This window comes from Taudactylus pleione, unplaced genomic scaffold (assembly GCF_031769625.1).
Source record: "Taudactylus pleione unplaced genomic scaffold, aTauple2 ptg000602l, whole genome shotgun sequence".
NCBI lineage: Eukaryota > Metazoa > Chordata > Amphibia > Anura > Myobatrachidae > Taudactylus > Taudactylus pleione.
In genome coordinates this window covers 6,387,251-6,399,624 of record NW_028285004.1, presented here as the reverse complement: position 1 = coordinate 6,399,624, position 12,374 = coordinate 6,387,251, and the positions used below count along the sequence as shown (strand labels likewise).

Here is a 12,374-nt window from a genome sequence, read left to right as displayed (position 1 = left end):
TGTGAGTTGCAGAAATGCATAATAAGCAATTAAACCTGCATTATTTTATGCCTGCTGTATAGATTTTTATTAAGGATAAAAATGATGAAAAAAGTCTCTTTTTTAGTTGGGATTAGTGCACATAGGTAAAGCATTACATCTAGGGTAAATCATTAGATCAAGGGTAAATCATTACATCAAGGATAAAGCATAAACACATATGAAAATGGGGGATTGAATTGGCTCCTAAGAGTGCGTTATAGAGACGCTGTATAATTTCATTTAACTACAGATTTGTAGCTGTTATTTTATTTGTCTAACCTGGGTCTAAATGAGTGCTAACCATGCATTATGTGTATCACAGTATAAAGGTTGTTTGGTAATGTATATTACTGGAAGAGAATATAGGGACTGGATATGTTTGATCAAATTTCCTCATTTCACAACCTTGTAATTTTACACCAATTTGTCCTGGTCCCTTGAAAAACATAAAATGGTGCTTCTACTATATACTATGTACAGTATAATGTATATATTATACACAAAGAAAAAAAAATGCTTATTGACATTATTATAAAAAAAACACCAGGCCAATTTTGCTAAACATAATGGGCCTGATTTAGAGATGCACGCTATGCACATAGAAGCTGTATCTTTGGATGCAGCTGCTGTGTGCATATATGCTAATGCTGCAGGAGGTGTCTGAGGACAAAAGGCGCCTCCTGACGGCATTGCAGATCCGAGTGCTGGGTCCAGAGATGCAGCATGGTATCACCATTGCGACTATTGGTCACAAAGGTTACAGCATCTACTGACTGAGTAAGCCTTAGGCTTACTCAGATTGGTTGCCTCATCCACACTGCCAAGACCAGTAACTCTGCATTGGAAGACGCAGTGGCCTTGGCACTCCCAGAATATGAGAATGACACGCCCCCATTTTCGGGAATGCTGCCCAGATCCGCCCCCTCTCCTAAATGGCCACTGTGTGCAATGATGCTGGTCCTGTGCATGAGCAGTCCCCCCACCATTGGAAATGTACACAAACCATCGGGGTTTGCGTCTGGATAAGATCCAAAAATAATATGACTATTGGCGTGCCTATTATTATACTGCTTACTTTATACAGTTCCAACACATACATCAATAATAATGTTTGTAAATAACAAAATAAAAAAGAGGCTGGGCTGATTCATAAAAATGTGAGCATTGTAAGGTTAGTAAGTGATGTTTTTCATCTTTAGCACATTAAAGATATTAATGATTTAACTAAAGGTTTTACTTTTTTCTGGCTAACTAGGTAAATATTTCAAGGATTGGTTTTGAGTGAATGAAGAACGGCAGTAACATTACAGACAGGTGATCACTTATGCTAATACACATTATAGAGCGTTGAAAGCATTGCTGTGAGTAATACATTGCCACCCATCTCAGCATCATTGGAAACATGATATTCAGATGTTTTCAATCAACACAGCGGGTACAGTCACGTCTTGTCTCTGATGAAGCCCTGACCTGGTCATGGAATATACCTTTGTTCATGCCATGAGTTTAGCTGTCAAGGGACCCCCCCCCCCCCTGTGCTCCAGATCTACTGCTCTTCCTTTTACTTCCATCCCCCCCACCCTTACTCCTTCTCTTCTTTTCTTCTCCTTCTTATTCATCCTCTTTATACCTAAGAACTTATTTTCTCCTATCTTACCCCTTCTTTTCTCTTCTCTATAATCTGATAAACAAAAAATGAAACAATGTGAGACATTTATGTTCATGCCTAACTTCAGCGCAACATCTAATGTTTCAGTTTCTCCAAGGACAAAAAAAGAAAGAAAGTAGGTGATAGCACTTCACTGCGACATTTAAACAGGCAGATCTGAACTGAGTTATGTATCTCCCCTTACTCTCATCTCTGTATTATAAATCAAATAACAAAAGATTGTTCAAACTTATTTTACCAATTGTGATTAACTGTTTCACCGCTATTTTGTATCATCTGTGATGTAAAGCCATTTATTGCTGTGACCACTTTTGTTTGATTTGCCATCAACCTATGTATGCTGTATCAACATTTACACCTTAATATATATATCTGTACTCGATTCTCTGTCTCAATAAAAAATACTGCTATAAAAAAAAGATATAACAGATGGGTAAATCAGTTGGAAACATAAGTGACCATGAACACAGCTATGACTATTTACCTTTAGCTGGACAGGGGAATGAAACCTGTTGGCTGGAGATTCTCTCTTGGTTTGTTTTGTCATAAGGAGGTTCCAGGTCGGATAATGTAGGAGGTGCTACAACGTAACAATGAATAGAAAAGTCATCGCTATGATATAGCCAGCATTCAGGAAAATATAAATACAAATATTTCATGTGAATTTTTATAAAACTTATTTATAAATCATAACTTGTTTACCTCGGATTTCTACAGTCACATTTGCATTGTCCTGGCCGATTATGTTACTAGAAATACAAGTATACATTCCTGCGTCTGAAAGTTCTGCATGGTCAACTCTAAATGTCGTATCCTGGTGTTTTTCATTAATCCCTAATATCCTTCCCTCTTTAAACCAGGATGTTTTGGGTGGTGGTATCCCATGACTTATACAGGCAATTTCAAAGCTTTGTCCAACATTTACCCTTATAGTTTTAGGGCCTCTTTGGATTTTGGGTGGAACTAAGGAAGAAAACCAAGGAGAAAGCATACAGTACAAAATTACACAGGGACATAATAACAATGTATGTATTATTTGCAGTTATACATTTAATCCACAGCAAAGTATTATAGACACATAACAGCTGTTGCATCTGGCTTACTCCTCTGTCAGCTCAGTGTCATAAGCAGATTCATTCGGAATACTGTACATTTCCGGGAAATCTTTGGGATAGGCTGAATAAAATATACTGTAATGGGCACCTAATTCTGTTATCCTTGGTATATCGGGGTCTGGGTTGAAAAGAAATGAACATCCCAAAGTGAAGATTTGCTATGGCATAAAATGTAGCTGCTTTTTTATATTTTTGAGCCATGATTACAGCTACTCATAGAATCAATGCTCTCTATGACAATCTAATGTTTATACTGATATCATAGCTAATTAATTTACATAGAACACACAAACTTCACAATTATTATTTCACAATTGTTACTTGATACAGGTGATCAAATAAAGGTCATATGCTTACCATATACATTGAGCCTTATTGACTGTGTAATATTTCCTGCTATATTTGTACCTACACAAGTATACATCCCTGCATCAGTAATTCTAGAATCAAATATCTTCATTGACCCAGATGGATGAATGTTGTGCCTGTAATAAAATATTTTAGATTGGAACAAGTTCAGAACTTAATAGTACAAACCCTAAGGTTGTATAAACTCCAAGCAAATAGCTTAAACCAAGGTGTTCACAATAAAATATACTAGTATCAGTTGTTATACTCTTTCAATTGTTTGTCTCTGTTTTATTTTTGCTTCAGTATTATTTCCTTATAACACCAACTAGATACAATTTTCACTGCATGGGACCTATGCGCTATAAATCGCAAGAATGTAAAAAAAAACTTTACATACAGCAGATCCTGCAGAAGCCTTCAAGGAGTTAAGCTGGGTATACACTGGAGCAATGGGCATTTGTTCCGACATCAGAACGAATGCCCTTGAACGGGGATTGCCCGTACACACTTGAACGAGTTAATGAACAACGAAACGATCACTGTTTTATCCTTCATTAACATACCACAGGTTGCTAGTGATATTGCTAGGTTTGATCTGCAGCACATCAAACCTAGCGACCATCGCTAGCAACCGCAGGAGCGCACAATCACCCATACACACTGAGCAATGTAGACGATTTGTCATTACTGAATGGCAAATCGCCCCAACATCGCTCCAGTGCGTACCCAGCTTTAGGAGCATACAGAAAATCATTAAAGATCTGCTGTTCAGATTTTACATTACGTGGTACACCAGGCTCTCTTGTACCATATCCAATTTGGCACACATAGACTATGTAAATACAAAGAAATCCCAATCTCATCACTCCGGGGTGTGCCCAGCATCACCGGAGATACTGGGCTTCCCCTGGAGACTAGTGCCTGCTCTGATGGCTCCTCCTCTGTGACAGGAGCTGAGTGCTGCAGGGGAATGTCACACTGCAGCACCCAGCTCCTGTCACTGAGGAGGAGACTGCATTTTGGTGTCACCCCCTCCGAGTCCCGCACCCTCATAGCGATGCCACTGAGTATTCACACAGATAGCAACTGTGATATGCCCTCCTCTAGTCTGTTATCCAAAAAGTAATATTATGTGAAGCTGTAATATTTCGTTTTTGTTTTAATAAATGGCATAATGAGAGTTCACAATGTTGTAGCAGTTTGGGAAGTCTTACAATCTTGTCTGCATATATTTGGCCCTAATAACAACTTGCTCGTTCTTCATAACATATGCAACAATAGCAGATTGCTCTTTATTCTACCTCATACTATACCACCAGCGTACATTAAACAACATTTCAAATATAAGATTCTATTAATTTATTACGTAGCCAATAATTTCAAATTGTTCTGCAGAGGACCCTGTGTAAGTACATATGTAATGAGTGTTACCATAGCTCATGCCCAGGTGAAATAAATAACATAAAGAATATAGGCCCTGATTCAGACCCACTCGCAAGTGGGTGTACGTACGTTCGGCGTACGTAAAAAAATATTTAAATTCAAGCACTCGCATGTATTTTCGTACGCAGCTAAAAATCCGCCCCAAACTCAGACGACCCCTCCTCTAACTAACGAGCGTGCCAAATAGCGAGCGTACATCCCCAAAATGGCTTGAAGGGAACGCACGCACAAGTACAAACCGGAAGTGGGACTGTCAGATTCCGATGACCTGCTCGTTTTTTCTGCCTACCTCCCTCAATCGTATCATGTCAATCAATGTATCAATTAGCTTAATTGTTTTTTTTTTATCAACACAATGCAATAAACTTTACTCTTGTCCGTGTTTGTATTTGCTCGCAGAATACGTACGGCTGAAACCTTTGCTTTTATTGTTCAAAAGACATGTTAGCCCCAATTAAACAATTGTTCTATTTGTTTGTCTCCCCACAATTTTTCTGTGGTTCATTTCTTTATTTAAATTTGCTTACGCATGTCACTGCATCAAGCCTATCATAACTCTCAAGAGATTTGTGGCCCTGTCGAACACATGACTCATACACTAACCAATAGAATTTGTCCTGTTAATTTCCCAAATACATTAGCCAATCAAATTTTTTTGGGGTGCTTTATTAAAAATATTTTGCCAAAAAAACACCATTGCCATCATGAGATCCGCCGCATTCACCAGGCGCGAACTGCTGGTGCTGACGGAGGTGATGGACAGGCGGATCACCAGTCAGCCTCCACCCATCTCCAATAGGTGAAAGCGTTCCGCATATGCGGGGGTACGTCGACGCCTGCGCTCCTTCGGCTCACGCCGACATATTGGCCAGCTGGAGCGCAGGTGGTCGGACCTGCAACGGCAGATGCCCCGCTTGCTGGCATGCTTTCGCATGCAGATTGCGGAAAGTAAGTGTTCTGGACTGTGGTTTTCAAGTTTATCTTGTGGGCCCTAACTGCGTGTGCATGTTTTCATGTCTGTCCTATTGAGTCATTGTAGTCATATCTGCATGTGCATGTTTTCATGTCTGTCCTATTGAGTCATTGTAGTCATATCTGCATGTGCATGTTTTCATGTCTGTCCTATTGAGTCATTGTAGTCATATCTGCATGTGCATGTTTTCATGTCTGTCCTATTGAGTCATTGTAGTCATATCTGCATGTGCATGTTTTCATGACTGTCCTATTGAGTCATTGTAGTCATATCTGCATGTGCATGTTTTCATGTCTGTCCTATTGAGTCATTGTAGTCATATCTGCATGTGCATGTTTTCATGTCTGTCCTATTTAGTCATTTTTTTTTATTTTTTTTTTGGATTCCTGTTGAAACTAACCACAATTTTTTTTGCATTTGTTAGGGGCACAGCAAACACTATGGCGGCATCGCCAGACAAGACGCCGGTCCCGGCCCCTCTCTCCAACCCCCAATTCGTCAATTACCCCCTCCTCCCCAGACCCTGTGGCCGAAATTTCAGGCCTACTTCCCCTCCAGCCCAATTCCCCCTCTCCTCCATCCGTCCCTCCTCCAAATACCCCCTCCCAGGATTCCTCAAACACCTTGCCCCTTGGTTTGGGGAATGTAGCCACCTCCGAGGTGGTCCAGGGAGTGGCTTCTGGATCTGGCGTTTTGGAGAACGGTATGTTTTCAAATTTTATTTTGGACACCACAAACTGTTTGTATGTAATCATGTGTCGTCCCCATTTTTTTGGGCTTTCTGTCGCCTTAGGGTATTTTTGGGGGTTTTCTTTACCTGTTCCTGCTGATGTCACCATACACATATCACACCTGTGTGCCATTTTTTAGGGCCCTTGTATTTTTGGCCTACGACATTTTGGGGTTCTGGGTTTTATCCGTGTAATGTTTTTTTGGCCCACAAGCTTTTAAGTTTTGGTTTGCTTGTTTTGTGTTTTTTTAGAATGTTGCTTCATTATCGATTTATTAATCCCCAAACTTTTGTCACCCACAGAGGAACAGAGGCGTCGGGAACAAATAATTAATTGTGTGGGCCGTATGCGGGAGCAGGTCACCGGGCTTATGCAGGGCCTTGACCATCTGTTGGTCCTCCTTAGGAATTAGTTTTTTTATTTTTTTATTTTCTAATTGTTTCCTAATAAATCAGTTTTAAATCAAGCTCTGTCTCATGCGTTTGGAGTAAATCCAAGATTCTTTACACTGACATAAGTAGACTCTTCAAGCAAGGATTGCCACAGAATCTCACTACAGATTGTGTGTTGTATTTTGAATGCAAACAGACACAAGAAACACCTCCCAGTACCAATGTCATTTTCCTTTTTGTGGTGGTCAACATGATAGTTTACACCATTTTTCAGGTTCCTATTTGGTGGCCAAACTGCTTAGGACAATCTTACGAAGGCAACTGATTGTACAGGATTCCTTGTTGTGTTGGTTAGTACCCCGAAAACATATTACATTTTAGCTCCACTTGCTTCATTACTGGGTTACCCCTTAGGTAAAATTAACATTTGGGAGTTTGTTTACACTTGCTTCTAACGTGCCCAAAAAGGAAACAAATTACACTCTCCAAATATTTATTCACAACAGAAATCAAAATACAAAGTGGTCACTCACAAACAAAACACACAGTGATAATAAGAAATACACCACATACCAAAAACAAGAAACAAACACACAACAAATCAAGAACTGGTTGACGAAGGTCCATGTCCACATGATTTCAAAAATATGGCGTTGCAATATTGGTGTCAGAATATATTCCCGAAGTTTCCACATAAAGGTTTTTGAAGGGTAGCAGGAAGTCGTCATCGTGGGAGTGCCAAAGATTATGCAAACAAACAGAAGATGGTGCAAGAATTAATATCAAAAAAGATGAACGCTAAAAAACCGTAACACATTGGGTATACACACTGTTGTTTGGTCAATAATTACCTAAAATATCGGGCCACCACATCATCGCGTATGGCCCCCCCACATACTGACCTCCAACCAACCTCGGGGGGGCCATCCTCAGGTAAGGCATCCTCTGGCTGCATTGGAACACCACTCCTTATGGCGATGTTGTGAAAGATCCCACACAGGACCACAATTTTCGAAACCATATCCGGCAAATACATGAGCTCGCCACCAGAGCGGTGGAGGCATCTGAATCGGCCTTTTAAAAGGCCGATACAGCGCTCCACCACTTGCCTGGTGGCTGTAAGTGCGGTATTAAACTCACTTTGTGGACCTGGTGTGGGAGCCAAATAAGGAGTGAGCAGCCAGGGCATGCAAGGGTATCCACTGTCTCCTGTGAAAAAGAATAGACAACATCAGGATCACTGTGTATCAAGCTTAACATTGTTATGTACTAAAGGTCTACACTTACCCAGAAGCCACGCATCACCAGCTTGTAGGGTGGTTAATTTGTGCCATATCCCTGATTGCCGGATGACGAAGGAGTCATGTGCACTTCCTGGTAATTTTGCATTCAGGGACAGGATCTGGAGGGAGGCATCACATACCACCATTACATTCAGGGAGTGATAGTGTTTTCGGTTGCGAAATATTGCCTCCAGCCGTGCTGGAGGCTGAAGTGGTATGTGAGTACCATCCACAACCCCTATGATGTGTGGGAAGCCAGCTATTTGGTAAAAATTGGCCTTGGCCACACTAAGGGCACCCATATCCAAAGGCATTTTAATAAAATGATGGAGGTGCTTGAAAAGTGCCTCCATCACTGCCCTCAGGATCCTGGAAAAGGAGGATTGTGAGATGCCCGCCACTATTCCCACCGTTGTTTGAAACGATCCTGAGGCACAGAAATGTAACACCGCCATAAATTGCGTAAGTGGTGGTATTGCTGTTGGACTGTCAATTTGCCGCTCAAGATCACTCTCTATTAATGAGAGAGTGTCTATGATGATTTTGGGAGGAAGACGGTAGCGTCTTAAAACCTCATCATTGGGCATTCCAAAAAGGGTGACACGTGTTCGAAATATCTGGGGCCTTGCACACCTACGATGCCTACGCCTGGGACGAGATTGAGGTTGGTCGGCTTCCGGGAGCATGGCCAGAACAATCCGCCCAAGATCAACCTGAAATGGCAAGATTGGAATGTAAGGCTTTGGACCCACCCCAAAAGAAAATTAAGAACAACTTAGCTTGATGATACCATCCATTGCTGCTTACATGCCGGGGTATTGTCATGATACGGCCAAACTGAAATTAATCCAAAAACTAATTTGATAAATTTTATTGTGTGCATTTATGTTTCTAAATTTTGTGATAGACAAAACTTAAAATATGCGAAACACACATTTGGCCAAAGAGCAAAACGACATTGCACACAGTACATCAAAATGGGTTGAAATGTAAGCCAAAAAAGCCAATGGGCAACCACCAAAAATTTAACAGGATTAATAAGCATTTAAAAATGCGCTAATTAGTTTGCAAATACAAGTTAATAAACAAACTGAGAAAAATGCGCTAATTAGTTCGCAAATACAAGTCACAATAGTAAGTAGTAAAAATGCGCTAATTAGTTCGCAAATACAAGATAAAAAATGGACTTACCTTGAGCAAATATATAAGATTCCAAATCAAAAGGTCTTTGGGTCAGAAATTAAAAAAAGGCTAAAAGATATGAAATTATGGATCCAAACATTAAAAACAAGAAGAAACACAATGAGACACCAATTGAACCAAAGTTAGACTTCACAAAACTTACCAAATCAAGAAACGAGGCCATAAAAAAATATACCAAAAAAGAGAACGGAAAATAAAAACGCAAATCTAGCAAACAAAAAAAACTCCAAACGCCAACTCCTTTATCCGCAAACAAGAAACTCCAACCAAGGTAACCTCCAACAATCCAAAAACGCCACCTCGACTCGAGAGACACACCAAGCCATAAATAGTGTTTCGTTTCCCGCACAAATTAAGGAGGGAACATAGGAACGCACAATCAATGATGCGGCCGCAAAATAAGGACGCATGTATAAATACGTCACCAAAACACATTTAAATTCTGGTGTTTTTCTTGTTTGGACCTCAGACATGGCTACAGACCAGGGAAACAATGGCCAAGAGTCAGGCGGTAAGTCTTTCATGCATTTTGTATCAATGATTAATTTGAAACATAAGATTGGGCAAGTTGTGAATTTGAGAAATCTGAATATTTACACAAATAGGTGAGGAGGCTGACATGGAAGAGGCTGCTGGGCCCAGTATTCCGGCCAAAGCTGGCAAAAAAAAAAGGCAGCCACATTTCACAAGAAAGGAGATGGAGGTTTTGATTCAGAAGTGTGTGGACATCCTGCCACAGGCAGACAGGAATATGAGCCAAAGCCAGAAGGGGAGAATGTGGGATGAGGTAACCGTTGCTGTCAATAGGGTGGGTGATTATGTCCGTCTAGCCCGGGATGTCAAACGGCGGTAAGTAAACACTTGCCCCCCATAAAAACAAACACCATTTTAAACAAAAGGATAATGGCTTCCATTTTTTCCCACAGATGGGTCGACTTCAAATATCGCCTAAAGCAAAAACTCGCGGACAGGGCTAGGCATGCAAGGGGGACAGGTGGGGGTCCCACCCCTGTGTCATTGGAGTTGACGGATTTAGAAGAGCTGGCACAGGGGTGTGTGCAGCCTGTGGAGGTGTTTGGCGTGTCCAACATGGATACGGACATGCCAGACTTTGCGGCTCCTCATGTTGTCCCAGGTAAATCTTTTGATGTTACCAACTCTGAAATGTTAGTGGGCCAATATGTAGATTCTAATGTGAGTCTTTTCTCATTTTTCCTAACAGAGACACAGGCGGATGAGTCTGCTCCAGAGGGGAGCCTTGGCCGCCGAATTTCTGCTGGCTCTGCAGGGGAGGAACCAGTACATCCGGCTGAGGACCCTGCAGAAGCCAGTCCAGGGCAATCCCCCTCGCAGGCAGTGGCCCTCCTCACAGAACTCAATTTCAAATCGGATTTCCATACGGAGATTCTGCAGAGGATGGACGCCAGTCTGCTACGGGTGGCTGAGGCCCTGGAGCAAAATGCTGCGGCCAACGTGACCATTGGTCAGGCCCTGGCGGAAAACACCAGGGCCAACATCCGCATCGCCAATGCCCTGGAGCAGCTCGTTCGCCAGCACATGGTGGAGCCGACCTCCCTTCCTGCCGGAACATCAGGATCCTCCACCTCTGGCACAACATCAGCCAATCCTCCAAATGTGCCTAGCCCTGTGCCTAGTCCAGAGGCCACAACATCTGCCTCTGGACAGGCCAGCCCGATGACATCCCGGACCCGGTCTGGCGCCCACCCTCCCCCATCCAAACGGGTGAAAAAACGGTGACAGCAATGGCGACTTTTCCCACACTCCTTCTGTGCTTGGCTCATATTCCTTTCTGGTCAAAACTTCCCTCTCCTTTCTTGTGAAATGTTTTTAATTTTTTGTTGTACGTTTATGTCTACAGTTATGTTGGGCCAATTTGTTTGATTTTGGAAATGATCTTTGCCAAAAAAAGATGTCCCCAAATTTTTTATTATTTTAGTTTTGGTTTGACCAATAAATTTACGCCAAAAATCTGACATTGTATTGTGACATTATTGTACAAATGGGTTACATTTAATCCTGGCCCAAAAGGCAAAAACTTGGAAAAAAAAATAAAAATTTTTTTAAAAAAAGGGCTCTTTAAGGAACGTTTAAAAAATCACATAACGAGGCAAATTCAACAGGCAAAAATAAAAAGGTGAGAAAATTAAAACATGATGACATTATTGTTACAATAGGCCCTAACCACCAAATTGAGGCCAAAATAAACCCCCACAAATGTACACAAATTGATTGTGTCATCCTGACATTAGCAGCTATGATTTCCACCTGCGTACGCTTTTGTGCTATCCCCAAAAACTGATTTCAAAACACATACCAAGCCGGTTTTCAATCCAACACTAATTGCTTTTCTGACCACCCGCGATTAATCGCAACAACATCGTGGAGTCCCAGGACGGAGGAGAAGGCCATCGCCAATGTGGTCGAGTAATCCAGACCCTAAGCTGTGCGAGCATTTTGAAGGGAAAGAGGATCATCCAGTGACGTATGAGTCGGTCCGAACACATTTTACGCTCGCATCTGCTAATGTATGTACGCCCCAAAAACGCCTCGCCACGCCTGCGTTTTTCCATCTCCACCCCCGTCAACACCCAAAAACGCCCTGTTCTGTCAATCACATTTGACATGTCACTTCCTGTACGCTATTTGACAAACGAGACCAAAAAAACTCGCAATCTGCCGTACGCACATGCGCAGTGTTACACCGACGCATGCGCGGTTAGTCAACATCGGAACGCAACGAGCGTACTGCTGTTTGCGAGTGGCTCTGAATGAGGGCCATAGACTACAATGGTTCAGTAGCGCTTCTAAAAGTCACCGCATATCTACACAGATGAAGCAGCCATACATTTATTTGAAGCTAAACCAATATTAATGACAATGCACCATATTTACCTATAGAATGTGAGCAGGGCCCACTTACCTCTCTGTCTCTCTGTTATTAGCCAGTCTTGTTTTATTACTGTTTGACCCCAATTGTGTAGCACAATGGAATATGGTGACGCTATATAAGCAATAGATAACAAGGGGTAAATTACTAAAAGGAGAGTTTTTAGAAGTGAGTTCTAGAAGAGATGTTGCCATGAAGCAACCAATCAGATTCTAGCTATTATCTTCAAGAAGGTGCTAGTTAAATGTTAAGTAGAATCTGATTGGCTGCTATGGGCAACATCTT

General features: G+C 41.6%; 1 protein-coding gene across 1 annotated transcript in view; it reads right to left on the bottom strand.

The window, feature by feature from the left end:
• The window catches only part of HMCN1 (hemicentin 1), a 563,772-nt gene that overhangs the window by 399,606 nt on the left and 151,792 nt on the right, over nucleotides 1–12,374 (bottom strand). The window contains exons 24-26 of the mRNA XM_088453882.1: nucleotides 3,163–3,290; nucleotides 2,393–2,653; nucleotides 2,175–2,270 (exon numbers count right to left, since the gene is read on the bottom strand). Of these exons, the coding sequence (XP_088310008.1) occupies nucleotides 2,175–2,270; nucleotides 2,393–2,653; nucleotides 3,163–3,290 (485 nt within the window). The remainder of the gene's footprint in view (nucleotides 1–2,174; nucleotides 2,271–2,392; nucleotides 2,654–3,162; nucleotides 3,291–12,374) is intronic.